At 32.6% G+C, this 22,720-nt stretch overlaps 1 protein-coding gene across 1 annotated transcript in view; it reads left to right on the forward strand.

The window, feature by feature from the left end:
* LOC132712751 (zinc finger protein 208-like) overlaps positions 1-22,087 on the forward strand; it is a 29,738-nt gene extending 7,651 nt beyond the window's left edge. The window contains 1 exon segment of the mRNA XM_060695179.1: positions 17,652-22,087. Within this exon segment, the coding sequence (XP_060551162.1) occupies positions 17,652-19,494 (1,843 nt within the window). The 3' untranslated portion in view covers positions 19,495-22,087.
* Positions 22,088-22,720: the final 633 nt, after the last annotated feature.

Genomic DNA, 22,720 nt, shown 5'->3' on the forward strand with positions numbered 1-22,720 from the left:
GGTCACAGGGCCGTAAATGTCAAAATGGTTTCCGCCGATTATCTTGAAGAGTATTCAGCACAAAATCGTCATACTAGTATTTCAAATAAAGATTGATCATAACAAGTAGATGATCCCTCTTGATTTTGGGGTCACTAGGTCAAAGGTGAAGGTCACAGGGGAAGTAAATGTCAAAATGGTTTCTGCTTATTATCATGAAAAGTATTCATAATAAAGTCTACAGATTAGACATATTGATTGGTCATAACTAGTAGATGACGCCTATAAATTTTGGGTACACTAGGTCAAAGGTCAAGGTCACAGGGACTTAATTGTCAGAGTGATTTCTACTCATTATCTTGGTTACAATTCATCACAAAGTCTTCATATTTCACATATTGATTGGTCATAACCAGCAGATGACCCCTATTTTTTTGGGTCACTAGGTCAAAGGTCAAGGTCACAGGGGCATTGAATGGAAATATGATTTCCGCTTATTATCTTGGGTTGTTTATCACAAAGTCTTCATTTTTCACATATTGATTGGTCGTAGCTAGTACATGACCCCTATTTATTTTGGGGTCACCAGGTCAAAGGTCAAGGTCACAGGATCTTTGAATGGTAAAGGATTTCTGCTCATTATCTTGAAAGATAATCAACATAAAGTCTTCATATTTCACATATTGATAAGTCATAAGCAACAGATGATCTGTATTGCTTTTGGAGTCTAAAGATAAAAGGTTAAGGTCACAGGGGCCTTAAATTTCAGAATGGTTTCCGCTTATTATCTTAAAAACTATTTATCCCATTGTCTTCATATTACGCGTACTGATTGGTCATAATTAGTAAGTGCCCCTTATTGATTTTGTGGTCATTACATCAAAGTCACAGGGTTCTTGAATGTAATTATGGTTTCCGCTGATTAGCTTGAAAGCTATTTATCACAATGTCTTTATATTTCTAGTATTGATTTGTCATAACTATTAGATGACCCTATTGATTTTGGGTCACTAGTTCAAAGCTCTAGGTCACAGGGGCCTTAAATGTCTCATTATCTTAAAAATTATTTATCATAAAGTCTTCATTATTTATCTCTCTTCCAAAATTGAACACTTTCATGTACCCATTTATGGCAAGTTTCACTAACAAAATTACCAATAATGTGAGTCAAAGGCTACAAAAGGGGGTGGGGGGGGGGTGGGCATATATGTCGTTCGACATTTCTTGTTTAACTTAGACTTTAATAGTAAAAATGCCTAAAAGTCTTCTGGCCCAGAGATTGCGTATTTTGCATTAAGCATCTCTATATGGTCCTCTATAAACCTGAGGTTACTATTTTTGTAGCTTATATATATAGACTGATATATGATGGTAAAACAAATAAGTTTATATAGAATTATATAATAGTCAAACAATTAAGTTTTGTTTGTAATTATAATGCCAAGAGCTACACAGGCATGCAAGATATATGTTATGACAGAACAGAAACAGAACAGAACTTTTATTTCAGTGCATCACCATATACAGCATAATATATATCTGAGTAACAAAATTAATACATGTTATGGGGAAAAGTTTTTTTTTTATCAAAATAGAATACATTTAAGTTTATTCAATAATAATCAATTTGCTACGTAAGTATATGATGCTAAGTAAATGCCTTCAAATATTTACAATTTTCCTTAAAAGTAAGAAAAACTCATTTTTAACTGTAAATCGGGACATTTAAAAAAATACATTTTTATCTATTTTACTGAAAGTCAGTATTGGTATTCAAGAATAGTTTTATTAAGGAAAAATAATGTAAACTGCATTACTTCCTTTTAAGGAAAGAAAAATTACTTAAAGGGTTGGTGTTCAACATAAAAATATCAAATACATTGTACAGACACAACCAAGTATGAATTATTTAATTGAACTTTTAAAAGATATGATATATGAATTTAGAGTACAATTTTAAGTAAATTTAATTTATGTATGGTCATTTATCAATCAAAATACCATTTTAACTTTTATTAATAAAGTTTATTTAATCAAAAGTATCTAAATTCATTTTGGGAAAATATGGTGTGAACCGTCTTGAGAGTGGAATGTCTGCTGTTAAAAAAAAAAAAAAAAAAAAAAAAAAAGGCATATTTCGTGGATATCTCTTTATATGTCATACTATATGTATATATTATTGTATATGTGACTGATGCCTCTATGAGGCCCAGCATTTTCAATAAACTGTTCAAACTGTGTACTGAGATGGAGCACCACACTAAATACCGTATTCCGGTATATACAGTACTTGTAATGATTACACATAGTTGCGGGGGATACTAATGGACGATCTCCGGTCTTCGACGGTCCCTGGTCTTCAAAGACCGTCGAAGACCGTCAGTTGTAGGAGACTTATTACACAAATCGACGGTCTACAGATAATATACGTAATTAAATTTGAAAGACAGAATGACAAATAGGCAATAACACTTTTATTTTCAGTGATTAATGTCAATAGTTTAGAATGATTAACGGGTATTTTTAATGCAAAAAATACAGTAATAATGAAAAAAAAAATGAATTGTTTTAATGATTATTAATATATTATTAGAATTTAGATGTTGTGTTAGTTCAGTTGTAATTGAACAATGATCAATATATTGTCTTAATGAAATAAATACATTTTTGACTAAATATACGTAAAGATATTTACAACAAAAGTCCGTCGACGATAGAACCGTTGATTAATAGGTTATTATACGAGATTTATTACATACACTTTGTAATTGGAATTGCGAAATAGGTAGATACGCATTTTTTCTAACAATAAAATAATCGTTAACTTAAAGTGTTTTTGTTTTCTACGTGGAAAATCGAATAATTTCATCTAGATTGTTGAGAGCGTTTAGTTATTACATTTCGCAAAAGGGTAGATCTAGATGTGAATAAAGTAAATAACGGATTTGACTGTTTGCGAAATATAATATCCATGCCACACCATGGGAAGGAACTCTAGCTCATGGCTCAACCTAACTTTATTAAAAGAAAAAAAAAGTGAGAAAATGTATTTTAAAAACAATCACATAAAAAGTTAGAAAAGTAACAAAAATATAATTAAAGAAATTTATTAGAATGGAAAAAATCGTCAACTTCTGTCTGGAAATAAAAAAATTAAAACATAAAAAGCAATTAATATAAGGGCTTTCCTTTTCCTGAATGAAAAGAAAGCGATGTTTAAAATAATCAAACTTGTTGAATTGATAAATGAAAAAGGCAAAAATAATGGTTTAGGAAATATACAAAATGCATTTATATACAAACAAGAAATATACTCCAAGGCAAAGCTAATGTGAAGAAAATAGACATTTCGCCGCCTGTCAATCAAGCTGGCAGGGGTCATAGTGATAAGCTAATCAGCGATCGTTATCAGTTTCACACTAAGATGCCTGCGAAGTCCACCAATTTCCTTAGAACATAAGAACAATATGAAGTTTTTTAAGCGATCGTAAAGTTTATTATCTTACTTTCATATGATTATGCATCAGACTTTGGAAATATCATAGATCAATGTTGTTTATTAATATAAATACTGCAAGCTTGAGCTTACGGAAGGTCGGTGGTTCTACCTAGGTGCCCGCTCGTGCCTGAAATAATGCCCGGAGGGGCACCTGGGGTCTTCTCTCCCTATTGACGGTCTTTAGAATATACACAAATCAGCATAAACTCACAAATTTATGTGTATATATTAAAAAGCTAAGACATCGAGATTATACTACTACTACTTATTACTAATAATAATATAGATAAAAAATATTAGACATTGATATTTATTAATAAATATAATAGCATTTTTATATTTCAATATATTTCATTGTCAATTCGTTTATCTAATTTTCTGCATAACAATATCCTATTTCCTATTTTTGTTTCTTTTCCCTTTTTATCTATTCATTTCATTCCCATTAATATCATTAAATATTAACATAAATAAAGTATCGTCGAAAAAGGAAAATGTTAATTGACCGATTATAAATAATTTTTAAATTATTCTTATCAATTCATCGCGAGACCGTCGATTTGTGTAATAACCTACTAATCGACGGTCTCCTACAGTCGACGGTCTTCGACTGTCTTTGGAGACCGTCAGAGACCGTCGATTTTGTGGAGACCGTCGATTTAGTATCCCCCCATAGTTGCTCCCCTTTGATAATTGATCGTCATTGACCCTTCAGTTTTACAAATATTGTTTCAATAAAATATCAGGTAAAATGTTAAATATTTATATGTTTAGTTTTATTTAATGTAAGACTTTGAATAGAAACATTTTGTTACTTGTCAATGAGTAACACACTAGAAAAAGATAGTTTAACTTTGATGGTTCTCAAAAAATCAAATGAAGCCTTCATTGAAGGCTTTCACTTCAGGCAATAGCCCTTGGGAAGGGGTATAGATGGATACCGAAAATAAGCTATTTTCGCGAAAATAAGATCGCGGCTACGAAAATAAGGTCTATTTTTTAAATAGTGCATTTATCTGTTGAAATAATTATGTAAAATATATATATATGCATTCATTGAATGATTTAACTGCAAATTAAAATTTCAGAACCAAATAAAAATATCAAAAAAAGTGAAGTTTTATCGTATGAAAATAGCTCAAATTGCCGCGTAAAGCGAAAATAAGATCGGGTCTACGACAATAAGATTTCTTTTTGATATAATGTATTAAAAACGTATTTTTTGTTTCTTAATAATTGATTTGTATGAATAAAATAATAAATTTCAGAACTAAAAATATATTTAAAAATGTGAAGTTTGAGCCGAAAATACTATCGTATGAAAATAGCTTGAATTGCCGTGTAAATCGGAAATACGATCGGGTCCGCAAAAATAAAATTTATTTTTGAATATAATGTATCAAAAACTATTTTTGCTGTTATTAAATGATTTGTTTGAATGAAATAATAAAGAGCAAAATGTTTTGTAATATTAGACGTTTGTGCGGCAAATATGGTAAATATTTCAAATTTGGTATTGTAAGAACGCATGAACAAGAGGGTATCTAAGAAAATATATATATGATTTACATGGTTCATAACTTATATTAAAATAGTATTAACTTCACTGATTTTGCAAATAAGTTTTAAGAATGAAATGTTCTCTTATAAGACAAGAAATGTTTGTAGAGAAAAGTATCCAAATAAAAAAGAACTATTGCCAAAATAACCTGAAACAACGACTACGAAAATAAGATCTTGATCTATATAAGAATATGTACCGTACGAAAATAAAATCATAACAGTACTCTACGAAAATAAAATCTGTAAGGAAATAAAAGCTGTATGAAAAAATGTTCATACGAAAAAAGGTATATACCAAAATATAAGATCTTTATGTAAATATTTAATACCTGTATGAAAATATTATATATTTATGAAAGTACTACATGACTGTAAGAAATTAGATCTGTAAAAAATTAAAAGTCAAAACCTGTATGAATTGATATTCGTACAAAAATACTAGTAATTGAGAATATGATCTGTATGGAAATACTACATGTATATGTACGAAAATAAGATCCTATTGAAAATATGCGAAAAAGAAGTGGAATGATCAAGAGATAGTGATGGTCTGAAGTGTAAGATCTATATGAAAATAAGATCTGTATGAAATAATGTCTGTTTTTTACTAAGATTTTTACGGAAAAAAAATCTGTTTATATATGAAAATAATGTCTTTATAACGAAAATAAGATCTGTGTAAAAATATATTTTTAGCTCGACTATTCGATAAGAATAAGTAGAGCTATTGCAGTCACCCGAGCGTCGGCGTCGGCGTAACCACTTATGTTAAAGTTTTTGTAATAGTTCAAATATTTTCAAAGTCCATAGACATATGGCTTTGAAACTTTGCACACTTGTTCACCATCATGACCCCAACCTGTAGACAGGAGGAGGTAACTCTATCAAGCATTTTGACAGAATTATGCCCCTTTTTCGACTTAGAATTTACGTTAAAGTTTTTGTAATAGTTCAAATATTTTCAAAGTCCATTGACATATGGCTTTGAAACTTTGCACACTTGTTCACCATCATGACCCCAACCTGTAAACAGGAGGAGGTAACTCTATTAAGCATTTTGACAGAATTATGCCCCTTTTTCGACTTAGAATTTACGTTAAAGTTTTTGTAATAGTTCAAATATTTTCAAAGTCCATTGACATATGGCTTTGAAACTTTGCACACTTGTTCACCATCATGACCCCAACCTGTAAACAGGAGGAGGTAACTCTATCAAGCATTTTGACAGAATTATGCCCCTTTTTCGACTTAGAATTTACGTTAAAGTTTTTATAATAGTTCAAATATTTTTAAAGTCCATTGACATATGGCTTTGAAACTTTGCACACTTGTTCACCATCATGACCCCAACCTGGAAACAGGTGGAGGTAACTCTATCAAGCATTTTGACAGAATTATGCCCCTTTTTCGATTTAGAATTTACGTTAAAGTTTTTGTAATAGTTCAAATATTTTCAAAGTCCATTGACATATGGCTTTGAAACTTTGCACACTTGTTTACCATCATGACCCCAACCTGTAAACAGGAGGAGGTAACTCTATCAAGCATTTTTTTTACTATCAAGCACTAAGAATAGTCGAGCGTTGCTGTCCTACCGACAGCTCATGTTTGATAACAAAATCTGTAAAAAAATCTGTAAAAAATAAGATATCTATATGAAAATGATTGGTGACTATGATAAATCGCCAATAAACACCTTTAATGATGGGCTTTAATAAGTGTGTGTCAATTACTATAAGTGCGAAAATCCAATAATGATAAATCCAATCATCGTATTAGCGCATTGATTGCTGCCGACAGTCATGTGCGCGTGTCATACGTTGTGTCATTTTTTTTCTTCTCTCAAATAGAAATATCTTGTTTATGCATTATCTAATTAAAGCACTTAAAGCAATAAAGTTATATACTTTTCTTTAACTAAATATACTTAGATATTATTTTCATATTAGAATCTACACGTATTTTCAATTATCTTTTATATTGGTAAAAATCATTTCCATATTGATATCTTATTTTCATATAAATATCTCTTTGTTTACAGATTTTGATCTCGTTTTCGTATCATTCTGAAACAGATATTATGTTCATACTAATACATTTGTTGTATTATTTTCGTATAGATCTTATTTTCGTAAGGATTTTATTTTCATGCAAATTTCATATTCACAGATCTTATAAAAATATTTGTAAAAATCTTAGTCAAAAACATAATTTTCATACAGATTATATATATCTTATTTAAGAAATAACATATCCCAAACTGTGATTTTATCGCTCAATAACATCACTGTTTGCAGTTAGGATGCGAGGAATTATATCACCTCAGGGCATAGCCCGAGTTATATAATGATGAGCATCTGAACGACAAACAGTGATGTTATCAAGCGATAAAATCACCGATTTGGATATTATTTCGATTCTAACACGACATCAACAAATAAGTGCTGCCGGACCTGATATTAAGCAAAATTGCGCCTGCAGCTGATTTGTTTCCCTACTTATTGATAGCGCTACGGATTTCATAGTGGTTACGTCACATGTTTAATGATTACGTCACATGTCTAAATATAGAACGTCAAACAGTGATTTTATAGCAAGAATTTGGAATAGATCAGATTTTCAATTAGATCTTATTTTCATACAAATATCAATTCATGTATACGGATTTTAATTGTTTGCAGATCTTATTTTCGTATAGATCATCAATTGGATCTTATTTTCGTACATGTAGTAGTAAAATCATTCAATGAATGCATAAATATATATTTTACATAATTATTTCAACAGATAAATGCACTATTTCAAAAATAAATCTTATTTTCGTAGGCGCGATCTTATTTTCGCGAAAATAACTTATTTTCGGTATCCATCTGTACCGCTTGGGAAGCCCTTCAAGGGCAGCACGAAATACCCAAATATTGCCCAAATAAACACAAATATTGTCCTAATATTCTAAAAATGATGTCCAAACATACTAAAAATAAATGTCTAATAACAAAAAGTGCTGTTTTTAAAATGAATTTCAATATAAACGTTCACTAAGATAAAATCAAACATACCCAAATATACACTTTGCTATCACCAAAATATAGAATCTACCCAAATACAGTACAGAAGAAACATGCATTTATTGTTGATAAAAAAGTGACCGACAACAAATGAACAAAGAAAATACGATATTGAGCATTTTCGGGGCCGTCCGGGTTTGATGGTTGTCCGGTTTTGGTGGTCCCCAACCAGTATACTCCATTAAAGCTATATTAAATTTAAAAAAAAGATATAATACGATGGACACTTGTATGAAATTTGAACAAAGTTATACCCCCCAAAAAAATGTAAACAATAAATTTTTTCATATCTTTATCATATATTGCCAGTATATTCATAACCTAAATAAGCCAATGTCACAAGATTATTTTCTTGCAACATCTGAACTGCCCATTTCAACGGAATGAATGAATGTTATAGCCGCCTAAGTCATACTTTGTTATAAATATTAATTCATTTTCCCAATATAATCTGTATTTTATACAAAATAAATGAATATTGCTATATTTGGGTATATTTGGGTGTATTTGGGTATATTTGGGTATTTCGTGCCGCCACATGGGAAGAAAACCCACCAACAGAAAATTAATTTCAAATTCAAAAATATAGAAATATCATGTGATGATGAAGTAAAGCTGCTTGGTGCAGACTTAGTTTTAATTCACATGTGTCAAATATTTGTAGAAAAGCCTCTAAACAACTGAATGTACTAAAGAGAATTGGTAAACATCTTAATAGGTTAAGCTAGCAGACTCACAATATACTACTCTTTTTGTTATGTCAAACTTTAATTATTGTCCTTTTACTTGGCATTTTACAAATGAATCAAACACTAGGAAAATAGAAAAAAATCAGGAAAGAGCTTTAAGATTTATTTATGATGATAAAAACAGTATGATCAACTTCTTGAGAAGTCCGGCCTTATTTCTTTGAAAGTTAGAAGATTAAGAGCAATTGCTTTAGAAACATACAAAATTCTAAATAATATGTCTCCTGTTTATTTAAATGATCTACTACATCTTAAACATTCTAACTATAATTTTAGACACACTTATATCACGGTGTCAAGGGTATACGCATCATTTTTCCGCGTAACGCCGATAATTTATCATCCTGCACGCAACACCGTATCATTCTTACGTAATCTTCTGAAAAGTGCAAGAGGTAAATTAAAAAAAAGCGAAAATTTCTTACTTAAATTGATTTTAGATAGAGATTTTGCATACATCACAGAAGTTTTGAATGATTCATCTATGTGTGCAAAACATTTTGCAACAATATTTGTCTATCATAACCTGAAACTAATGAAAACAGTTTTATCAGGGCTGCCCATTTTCCGCGGATTCACGGAAATCCGTGGATTTCGTGAGCTCCTGGGTCATTTTTTAGATCGATGTAAATTCGACAAAGACATTAAATTCATTCGTCATATTTTATACAGTACCCAAAAACCGGCACGCTTCGGCTTTAATCGTTACGCTAGCCGCCTATGGTACGTCTATAAGCGCTTTTCTCATTGGTCAAATTGAGTCTTTTCCGGCATTCTATTTTAGAATAACCAATCAAATTACAGTTTACATTGTCGCTCTTTTCTGTTGTCAAAATGCGTCAAAATGTCGGATATTTGTTTTGAGGGCTGATGAAAACCTGAAGTCCAACTAAAGTGTCTCTGAATGGCTTTAAAGGCAACCAAGGAAGTCAAATTTAGAGTCCAGGAAATTGATTTTAGGGTATACCAAATCATCAGAATCCAGGAGCTTCCAGGGGCTTTGCCCCCGGGGCCCCTTCCACGGCTCTGCCCTGGACCTGCAAAGGGGGCTTACACAGCCCCCTTGACCCCCGGCATATTTTCCTCTGATTTTGCTATTTGCTGTTGGCAGCCCTGTTTTATACATGTGAAACAATTGTGTTCTTACAGCGAACATTATTTCATCCTTTTCCAAAAGTAAAGTTGTCGGAATAAGTATCATATGTCAAATGATCACAAAAAGCATTGACCCGAGCTGATAACATATAAATTTTATACAAATAATGCAAAATAATGTTGTAAAATCAAGAAAACTTTGATAAAACAAAATTGGTACCGCATCATGCAGAACCATGGCACCGCTTCTTTTTGAGCATACATGTACTTTAAAATGTGTTTAACCGTTTGTTTTTTGGGTTTATTTGGTGTGTTTTTTTTTGGGGGGGGGGGCAGTGGATTACCTGGGCCTGGAAGCAGTCTGGACCTCTAAAGTTTCTTTTTTACAGATAATTTCTTCTTAAAATTCTATGCTTTCGTAGCAATTGCATTTTATGAATGTTGTGAATTTGAACTTTTCTTTGGACTCGGGAATTGCATAATATTTGCAGATATCAGTAATTGAAATTTTACTCTCAAATTTGTTAATACAACACACAAGCAAGTCAAAGCTCAAACAAAAATTGTATTTCTTAAATAGTATTTCTTTTTTACATTTGAATTTTAGTTACAATTGACTGGGCACGTAACTTACGCATGTTACTTTATGAAAGGTGGTAACTATGAATGGTGGCTGATTCGGTACTTTGCGCGTTGCGTTGTTGATAGCGATGACGCAACCTAATTCGTTATTGCCTTTTTGTTTTGTCGCTAGCTACAATACGACAAAGCACCAAACGGTGCGTTGTCGCGCTCTCTTGTCGTCCTGTCTCTAGCATGGCGCGTTGTCGTGCGGCGTGTTGTCGCGATGTCACATTGTCACTCGGTTCAATTTGAAGGATTGGCTTATAAGCTAGCGACAGGGCGACATCGCGCCGCACGACAACGCACAGTTTGGCGTGCCGCGCTAGAGACAGGACCACAAGACGACAGCGATAAGACGAAAGAAGGACAAGGTGCCGTTTGGCGCTTTGTCGTGTTGTCGCTAGCGCCAACTACACGCGCAAAAGCGTACCAAATCAGTCACCATAATGTGCTTGAGTTATCCTCCCTGTATTATTTATTATACAACTATAACCCCCCACCAGCAGAGCTATTCAAAAAGTGTCTTCTTACGTCTGTAAATATGGTGGCTGATTTGGCACATTGCGCGTTGCGTTGTCGATAGCACCTTTTCTTCTTGTTGCTTAAGCGACAACAGGACAAAACCCCAAATAACGCGTTGTCGTGCCCTTGTATTGTCGTCCTATCTCTAGCGAAGCACTAGCCAAACAGCGCGTTGTCGGATTTTCGTCTTGTCCTGTCGCTAACGATGTACGCCAAACGGCGCGCTGTCATGCGGCGTGTTGACGCGATGTCGCCCTGTCCCTTGGCTTATGTTAAACCAATCCTTCGATTTAAACCGAGCGACAATATGACATCGCGACAACACCCCGCAAGACAACGCACAGTTTGGCGTGCATCGTTAGCGACAGGACAAGACGAAAATACTACAGCGCGCCGTTAGGCTAGCGCCAATACGACGCACAAATGTGTCCCAAATCAGCCACAAAAGTAAGAAGACACTTTAAAATTACCTTTACTCTCCACGTGGATTTAGTTCAGTTAAAATATACGGTGTCCTTCTTGGGACAATTAAAGGACTGCTATTGACATGCTCGATTTTTTCTTAAAATTTTGTCTGCCTTTCTGTATTTTTATAGATAAAGTAGTAAGATTTTACATTCATACAAAATACTTTTCGCACCATTCAACATCGAATTTGTCGAATAGTTGAGCTAAAACAAGAGATTTAAGTCAATCTTAACTGGCGATTTTTTAACTGCCTCAAACAGAACACTATAGAAACCGATGGAAAGTAGTGCGCATCTCATGAGAATATCCAGTTTATCGAGAAATTGGATGGCCATTCCCAGGACCAAAGTAACTGTTGATTTTAGCATTGACGAAACCAACAGTTGTTGGTTGGAAGATGGTACAATACTTAGTTTTTTTTGTGTATCGTCTGACATTCTATAAAAACAACATTAACATGACATTTACTGTACTCACCGGCCTGACACACACAAAAATCAACTGCAACTGTTATAAACGGCTGCGCATTGCGTTAAGGTAAGCATGTGAATAAGAAAACATACTAAATTTGGGGTCCAAAATGTAATCCATACAACATTGACGCAAAACAAGTTAGAGACGATTTCAAGGTTGACAGACATAATCAATTTTAGTAAATTTGACATTCTGTTAATTGATGACAGCCATTTTAACATTGTTTATCATAAATGAAAGTTGTTTATCATAAATGAAAGTGAATTATGTCCGATTGACTAAGTGCATGAATTTAGTTCCGTACAAATACAATTTACCTACACCTTTCAGTGCCCAAAGCTTAAAGGCCATGCAAATTTTTTCTATAGTTTTATATTTTCAACGCGAATATACATAGATCTATTTATAATTCAATGTGTTTATTAATTTATTGGTTCTTTACAATAAAACGGCGTATAAGTCAGATACAGTTATTCGTATTTTTTTCAAAATTGTCTTCTTATGTCTGTAAGGAGACACTTTTAAAGGAAAACTTGTACTGTATCCATTATATATTTGTGTCGGCATGCTTGTATTTCTCCTTGTAGTTTCAGTTATTGATAGTCTATTATAAAACTTATAGATAACTTTAACCACAACAATTTAAGATTCCTGCTCAAGGAAACATGACACCTCGACATGCGATGCCAGAATTCCAAGTCCGCCGTTTCAGTCTAGAAGTATCGGCTTCGATTCCTTTCTCTACCAATGTATTTACTCAAACAATGTTGTATTTATAATCATTATCATTTACATGATAATCGACAAATATTAAATTGCACGGATTGAGTATGAAGCTTGAATTTTTTGTTAGAAACTCTCCGTAAGCACTATCTCATGTATGTATGAAATGGTAACAATTATATATGCATATTTGTGTTAAATATATATAACATTTTCACTATAAACTTGCTTCTTTACATGCATAATTAAATAAGTCAGCAATTTGCACTAAGGTTGTCGGTGCGGACCCATGATACGTTACCAAGAACTTGGTCAGTTGTCACGCTTTTATGACTTTTTTAAGAAATTAAACAGCTTAAATTCGTATGCAATATATTTTGTATACATATCTTTGATGCTTACAGTTATATCAAATAAATATTTTGATTGACAACATAATTTTCTCCTTTTAAAAGTTTTCCAAATGATCATTTTCCCCAAGCACGCACTAGCTGTTTCATTAAAACAAAGAAATCGTACAAGTCTTTGATAAAAACTAGGTAAAGTCATAAGCTTCAATGATCATAATATTCCGTAGACACACATTTATGAATACACTTACTTCAAAAATGTGACTTTCAGGTCGTTTTCCATCATGCATGTTATGTTTAAGTGTTTGTTTTGTCTAAAATGATATGGTGCTGCGCGCAGGATGATAAATTATCGACGGTGCGCGGAAAAATGATGCGTATACCCTTGACACCGTGAATATTGTTAAGGTACCTTTACCAAGAACTGACAGATATGGTAAGAAATCTTTCCGGTATGCCGCTGCCAAACTTTGGAATCAACTTCCAGATAATTTTAGACAAACTTCATCTTTTAACCATTTTAGATCATTGATAAATACTTGGCAAGGGGATAACTGCTCCTGTACATCATGTAGTATCACATAATGCATGTACATCATAAAAAAAAAAAAAATTGGCAGTGAAATGCTGGATGTTTCAAGTTTTTAGATACTTTTGCTATGTATTTGTTTCATCACTGTGCTTGTTTTAATTACTTTATGTCAGTTGCTTTTATTGTGATAGATTTATTTCTATTTTTTTATGTGCTATGTATCATCTTTTATATACATCTGGGACATAAGATAACTAAGTTATCTTATGTCCCAGTATAGTTTACATGTATAACTTGAATGTTTGTGTGTATGTTAATGTCAGGGTTGATGTTCATTATGCATATTTTAACCTTGTCATTCTATTGCTTAGTCCTAACCATGCTTTATTTATTTATATATGATTTGCTCTTTTTTAGAAGTTGGTTTGTCTATGCATTTTATTGTGTATATGTATGCTTGATGTTTCTCTGCTTAAATGTTTGTGTGTTTTTATAGGCTGTGATGTGTATCTTTAGTATGTATCTTAATTATTAATGGATATTTTTTATTAGATCTTAATTTGTATTACTTCTTACTTTTGTATGCTACTGATGAATGCTAGTACAATGCTGCTTGTCTACTCTTATTTGTTAATGCAATGCTATTTGTCTTATTTATTATAACCATTTTCCTCATTTATCATATCTTAAACATGTGTATTATATTAAAGTAGTCGGTGTAAAAAGCTCATCAGAGCTAAATATGTTTATTGTTAATGTATCTGACTTAAAAATAAAATTTACTTGACTTGACTTGATGAGTACAAACCTTTATTGTAGTTTTACAGGCTCAATCTTGCCGTGTTGGGCTTTCTTTTAGGGATTCTGTTTTTTTTTTACTATTAGTTTACTGCATTATTGAAGTGTTCAGAACATGTTTGTCTATGACAGCGGTGGCAAAAATTGTTTGCTCTGCGGGAATAGGTAGGGTATGTCGGATTTTGTTCTGAAATCATGTTTAGCTTTGAACATCTAAATCTGGAGAAAATGTTCATGCCCTGTTATTTTCAGAATACAAGTGGTGGGTGGAGTATGTAAACAATTGGCCCATTTTTAGCTCGACTATTCGAAGAATATGAGAGCTATTGTAGTCGCCCCGGCGTCGGCGTCCGCGTCCGCGTCGGCGTCTGCGTTGGTTAAAGTTTTTTGTAAAGTCAAATATCTCAATTATTACTTGTGATATTCAATTGAAACTTACAATAGTTATTTATAGTAACAAGGTACATCAGATTGACAAGTTGGATAACTCTGCCTACAATATTGACAGAATTATGCCCCTTTTTAACTTAGAAATTTTGGTTAAAGTTTTTTGTAAAGTCAAATATCTCAATTATTGCTTGAGATATTCAATTGAAACTTACCATACTTATTTATAGGAACAAGGTACATCAGATTGACAAGTTGGATAACTCTGCCTACAATATTGACAGAATTATGCCCCTTTTTAACTTAGAAATTTTGGTTAAAGTTTTTTGTAAAGTCAAATATCTCAATTATTGCTTGAGATATTCAATTGAAACTTACAAAACTTATTTATAGTAACAAGGTACATCAGATTGACAAGTTGGATAACTCTGCCTACAATATTGACAGAATTATGCCCCTTTTTAACTTAGAAATTTTGGTTAAAGTTTTTTGTAAAGTCAAATATCTCAATTATTGCTTGAGATATTCAATTGAAACTTACAAAACTTATTTATAGTAACAAGGTACATCAGATTGACAAGTTGGATAACTCTGCCTACAATATTGACAGAATTATGCCCCTTTTTAACTTAAAAATTTTGGTTTAAGTTTTTTGTAAAGTCAAATATCTCAATTATTGCTTGAGATATTCAATTGAATCTTACAATACTTATTTATTGTAACAAGGTACATCAGATTGACAAGTTGGATAACTCTGCCTACAATATTGACAGAATTATGCCCCTTTGGAACTTAGAAATTTTGGTTAAAGGTCTTCAAAGATATTTACTTGAAACTTTACACATGCACGTAGGGTCATAATTGGAGCCGGTCATAATTGTATGTCACTGACCAAGTTCCATAACTCTATCTTGCATTAAGGCTGATTCATATCCCCTTTTCTACTTAGTCTCTTGGTTAATGTTTACATGCAAGTTTTACATATCTCAATAACTATTAAAGATATTTATTTAAAACTTCACATATGCATTTAGAGTCATAATTGTAGTTCACTGACAAAGATCCATAATTCTATCTTGCATTTAGGCTGATTTTTCTCCCCTTTTTTAACTTAGAAATTCATGGTAAAGTTTTGCTTGTAAGCTGTTATCTCAATAACTACTGAAGGGTTTGTGCCTTTTTTGGGACAATTTAAGCATTAATAATAATAAAGCTGTGATTTACTTAATAAAACATCTTAATAACAAGCCTTTGTACCTTTTCTGTCAAATTTATGTATTCATAGGTAATTAGTATTATTATACTCAATAAAACACCCTTGTGACATTACCTTCCGAATAGTCAAGCCAATACTGTATAATTAGACTCTCTCTTTAAGGCCTATAACTTGAATTTATAAAAAAAAATTAGCCCTTTTGTGAACTTAAAAAATTTAACATTATCAAGGCTCTTTTACTATCAAGCACTTAGAATAGTCGAGCGTGCTGTCCTTCCGACAGCTCTTGTCATAATTATACTTTGTTTCTTAGTCTGACTAAATCATATTTGGTATTTAATTTTCAATTTCACCTTATTCTGATGTAGGTGAAACCAGAAACTTTCTCCAAGATTTTATGTACTGGATGTTTGGCAGTGTGTTTGCAATCAAAAGTTGTTTATATTAATTGACAACCTCACTCAACCTTAGCCACTATTTTTGTTACTGTGCGCTTATGAAACTTGCCTGTACCATACCTCTCCAATATAACTTAAGTGCAACAATATGTTTTTGAACCAAACTAAAAGAACATTATGGTCAGGTATATATTAAGGTAGGTTAAGGTGACGTGTTACGTATTCATATACGAACTTGTGATAGGAATTATGGCACACACATAAACACATGTACCAATAAAACTATAGTTTAATTAACACTGGTTCCCATATAAATATAGTACGTTTTAAATGAAATATATCCTCGCCCATATGGTTCATGTTGTTGGGATGGTAAACAAACCAAACACACACACCCTAACAAAACATCTTTTGGCCATATATACTGTAGTAGACTCATTATTTGATTATGTCAGACCTGTTTTCCTAATGTAAAATGGACTTGTTTGTGCATTTAAATACCCAAGTTTGATTCCAAAAAGGGGGAACCATCCGGTTTGATGATTAGATAGACTGTTTGACTGTCAGTCTGTGAGTGTGAACCAGGCAACCCAGGTTGCTTTCATTGTAATTCATCTTTCAAATTGTTACATATATATCATGATAGCAGTTCAATAATTAAAGGTGTCATATTGGCTTCATTTCAAAGCACGTGTATAAGATGAGATTGTTTAGTTAAGTACTATAAAAAGTCAATAAAAACACTTGAAAATCCTGTCTAATATGCAAACACTATATATCTCTATCATTCTGCTTTACTGATAAGGTACATAACCAAAAGTTTAACAAGAAACATGTTATTTTTTGTTACGGTATTTCATCAGTATTATGATTTAAGTTTACAGATAAATGTTCCCATATCAGTAAATTGTACATTAAAAGAAAACTTCAAGACCCCGAGTTTCTATAAAAGTTTAAAATGTTAAAATTTGTTAATATGTGGTGAATTATTGTACTGAAATATGTGATGAAGTATTAATTTAAATTTTAGGAAGGAAATTTGAACGGACAAGAAATGCAGTATAGACTCACTTTGTAAGAAATTATCATCTCATAGAAGTGATGTTTAAAGAATTAAGATGCTCAGTCGATGTAAAATGACAAGCAGATGTGCTGTTTGTGATAAAACATTTTGTCAAAAAAAGTTCTCTGAACAAACATATAAATAAAAATACATACCAGCGAAAAGAATCATTGTTATATATGTGTGATAAAGCATTTCTCAACAAGTTATTTGATCATGCATATGACAATGCACACTGGCCACAAGAAACATAGATGTGACATGTGTGATAAAACATATTCGCACCGTAGCTGTTTGAATGCACACATAAGGATACACATCGGTGAGAAGACTCATCAATGTGAAGTATGTGATAAAACATTTTCTAAAGGAAGTGAACTTATCAGACATATGACAATACACACTGGCAAGAAGAATCATAAATGTGTAGTGTGTTATAAATCGTTTTTCGAAGGAAAGGATCTTACTAAGCATATGACAATACACACTGGTGAGAAGAAACATAAATGTGAAGTTTGTGATGAAGCATTTTCTGTAAGAGGTAATCTTACCACGCATATGACAATACACACTGGTGAGAAGAATCATAGATGTGAAGTATGTGATAAAACATTTTCTTACCGAAAATCACTGATGACACACATGACAGTTCACACTGGCGAGAAGAAACATCAATGTGACATGTGTGATGTAAAAGGTAATCTTACTGCGCATATGAAAATACACACTGGTGAGAAGAATCATAAATGTGAAGTGTGTTTTAAGGCATTTTCTAAACGATGTACTCTTATCAGACATATGACAATACACACTGGCAAGAAGAATCATAGATGTGACATATGTGATAAAGCATTTTCTCAACGAAATACTTTGATCAGGCATATGAAAATACACCATGGCGAAAAAAATCACAGATGTGAAATGTGTGATGAAGCATTTTCTCTACGAAGTTATTTGAACAAGCATATGAAAATACACACTGGCAAGAAGAATCATAAATGTAAACTGTGTGATAAAGCATTTTCTCAACGAAGTAATTTGATCAATCATATGACAATACATACTGGCGAGAAGAATCATATATGTGAAATATGTGATAAAACATTTTCTTACCGAAAATCACTGATGACACACATGACAGTTCACACTGGCGAGAAGAAACATCAATGTGAAGTGTGTGATAAAGCATTTTCTGTAAAATTTAATCTTACTGCGCATATGAAAATACACACTGGTGAGAAGAATCATAAATGTGAAGTGTGTTTGAAGGCATTTTCTAAGCGATGTACTCTTATCAGACATATGACAATACACACTGGCGAGAAGAATCATAAATGTGAAGTATGTGATAAAACATTTTCTTTACGAAACTCACTGATGACACACATGACAATTCACACTGGCGAGAAGAAACATCAATGTGAAGTGTGCGGTAAAGTGTTTTCTGCACAAAGTACTCTTATCAAACATATTACAATACACACTGGCGAGAAGAAATGTAAAGTGTGTGATGAATCGTTTTTTGAAGGAAAGGATCTTACCAGGCATATGACAATACACACTGGTGAAAAGAAACATAAATGTGAAGTGTGTGATAAAGCATTTTCTGCAAGAGGTAATCTTAAGGTGCATATGAAAATACACACTGGTGAGAAAAATCATAAATGTGAAGTGTGTTATAAAGCATTTTCTAAACGATGTACTCTTATCAGACATATGACAATACACACTGGTGAGAAGAATCATAGATGTGAAGTATGTGATAAAACATTTTCTATACGAAACTCACTGATGACACACATGACAATACACACTGACCAGAAGAAACATCAATGTGAAATGTGCGGTAAAGTGTTTTCTGCACGAAGTACTCTTATCACACATATTACAATACACACCGGTGAGAAGAAACATAAATGTAAAGTCTGTGATAAAGCATTTTCCCAAAGTAGTAATTTGATCAAGCATATGAAAATACACACTTGATATTAAAAACCACACTTGTGAGCAGAATCATAAATGTGAAGTGTGAAATATTTAGCAATTTTGTCAACCAAGTTCACTGAAGGCACATGTGTTCATACACACTGGTGAAAAGAAATAAATAATGAAGTCTGTGTTGATTTATTATCCCCGGCCGATGGAATAGGGAGTGGGATATAGTTTTGGCGTTGTCCGTCCGTCTTTCCGTCCGTCTTTCTGTCCGTCCGTCCATCCGTCCGTCCGAATTTCGTTTCCGGAGTAGTTCTCTGCAACTAATGGCTGGAATCAACGAAACTTTATGGGAATGTTGATCAGCATGTGAAGTTGTGCACCTGGGTATTTTCGTCTGGATATTTTTTAGTATTTTTAGAGTTACTGCCCTTGACTCAGTAAAATTTTGTCCGAATTTCGTTTCCGGAGTAGTTCTCTGCAACTAATGGTTGGAATTCAACGAAACTTTATGGGAATGTTGATAAGCATGTGAAGTTGTGCACCTGGGTATTTTCGTCTGGATATTTTTAGTATTTTAAGAGTTATTGCCCTTGACTTAGTAAAATTTTGTAATTTTCAACTTGTGTCGCATGTAACTCAAAAAGTGTTTGACCTAGAGTCATGAAACTTTACAGGAATGTTGATCAGTATGTGTAGTTGTGCACCTGGGTATTTTCGTCTGGATATTTTTAGCATTTTTAGAGTTATTGCCCTTGACTTAGTAAAATTTTGTAATTTTCAACTTGTGTCGCATGTAACTCGAAAAGTATTTGACCTAGAGTCATGATACTTTACAGGAATGTTGATCAGCATGTGTAGTTGTGCACCTGGGTATTTTCGTCTGGATTTATTTTGTATTTTTAGAGTTATTGCCCTTGACTTAGAAAATGTTTGCAATTTTCAACATGTGTCGCATGTAACTCAAAAAGGATTTGACATAGGGTCATTAAACCTTATTGGAAAGTTGCTCAGCATATTTAGTTTGTTCCTGGGGTTCGCTTGTGGATTTATCCAGTATTTGTAGAGTTATTTCCCTTGACTTAGTAAAAACTGTTTCATTATGTTGTTATTTGATCCTTGAGTGCTTGAGTTAGAATCGACCAACTTTAGAGGAATAATGATCAACATCACTAAATTACAGGAATAATGATTCACCTCACTGTGATGCTATGAACCTGGGACTTTGCATGTGGATTTTTTTCAGTTTTGTTAGAGTTATTGCCCTTGAATTACAGTAGTATAAATTTGCAATTTTCAACTTGGGGTTTGCTTGGGGATTTATTCAGTATTTGTAAAGTTCTTGCCCTTTACTTAGTAAAAAGATTTTTAGTTTTCAAAAAATATTTGACCTAGAGTCATAAGATTGACAGAACAGTGGCGCGGTGGGGGCACCCGTGTCCTATGGACAGATTTCTAGTTTTTATTAAAGAAGAATTAAAATGATTTGTTACAATAACAATTTAAAAATATTTGAAAATTGTGAGATCCCTTCTTGATGCCTTGAAAATGGCAATGAAGTCTGGAGATTAAGATGTTTTTTACATCTATGTGAGCTATTGTGATCCCCCACCGTCCGTCGTCGTGCGTCGTCAGCAATTTCTTTAAACAACATCTCCTCAGAAACAAATGACTGCACAGCAACCAAACTTTACAGGAATGATCCTAGGGTGGTCCCCTGCCAAAGTTGATCAAATGGTTCCGGTCTGTTGCATAAGTAGGTCACCGGGCCAGAAAAGGAGTTTAAAAAATGCAAAATTAAAAAATCTTGTCTGAAAGTACAAGGCCTAGAGCTTTGATATTTGGTATATGATATAACCTATAGGTCCTCTACCAAAATTGTTCAAATTTTAGCGCTTGGGTCAAAATTGGCCCCACTCCAGGGGGTCATAGATTTTCCTTATATGTATATAGTGAAAACTTAAAAATTCTTCTTGGCTTCAAGTTCAAAGAATATTACAGTTTATGCCATGATTAATATATAAATAAAGCCTTATGTCTTCAGTTGTTGTGTAAATAATAACCAGTACTCGGCGGGGGATATAAATTCAACGAATTTGCTTGTTTCCTCATAATGTCTTATATATTGCAAAACATGTTGGCGAGAAGAAACACAAATGTTGAATAATTATAAAGCATTTTCTACATGACATATGTACATGTAGTGTAATCACACATCATAATGGCAAAATATGCTTGTAAGAGAAATCACAAGTAAAATGGTTTCCTGCGGGGAACATTTTTAATGATATAAAGATATTTAACTATTTTCAACATTGTTGAGGTGGGGGGGGGGGAGAATAAATAAATAAACGTTTGTATCAGGAATATAGTTGACAATAATCGATCAATACAGAAGAAGGTCTTCGGAAACTGGTGACCGAATGCCGAACATAAAATGGAGTATCTGCCAAAATATTACAATATTTCAGTAATTTATCAAGTGAAATGTTGAAAATTAGCTGTACAAAAACATACTTGCCAAATATATATATATCGATCTAGCTAATTGCACATGTGGAAATGTACAATTAAAAAATGAATTGTAGTAACGTTAATATTATTATATGCTATTTCATGTATATAAATTATGTAAAGAACCTTTTTATGATGATTTTCTTTTTCTTTCTTTGCAAAATTCTCTACACAAACTGAGATTAAGACTACGTGTATGCACTAAAAATTAACATATGTAATGTATGTCCTATATTATAGTTTGTATTTATGAATTTGTTAACAGCTATTATATCTGTAACTTCTGGAATGTATTGTTAAAATGTTGATATGATCATTTATGTCATACTTTTCTCTTGTATGGTAATCTTTACCACCATAAATTGTAACAAAATTTTGGTCATGAACATTGATGTTTGTGCTTAATAGAAACCTTGTTCTAAAAATTGGTCAGAGGAATTATTTTTATGATTTCTTACCACAAATATGGGTCACCTTGGGTCAAAAACTAGGTCACACAGACTGAATATTGAAAAAACATTGTTAACACTCCTGGTACTGTTTGATCGAAATATCCTGAAAGTTGGTAAGAAAAACTATTTTTGTCTTTTCTTCAATGTAGGTCAAGTTTGAATATTGGTCATCCGGTGTCAAAAACTACTACATGTACAGGTAACACAGCCCAAATATGAAAAAAACATTGAAAACACACTTAGGATTATTGTTTCAGTCAAGATTTCCTGAAAATTGGTAAAAAAAATGAGTTTTAAGGTAAGGTTTGAATATA

The sequence above is a fragment of the Ruditapes philippinarum genome, unplaced genomic scaffold (genome assembly GCF_026571515.1).
Source record: "Ruditapes philippinarum isolate M1 unplaced genomic scaffold, ASM2657151v2 ctg3453_1_1_1_1, whole genome shotgun sequence".
In the NCBI taxonomy this organism is placed as follows: Eukaryota; Metazoa; Mollusca; class Bivalvia; order Venerida; family Veneridae; genus Ruditapes; species Ruditapes philippinarum.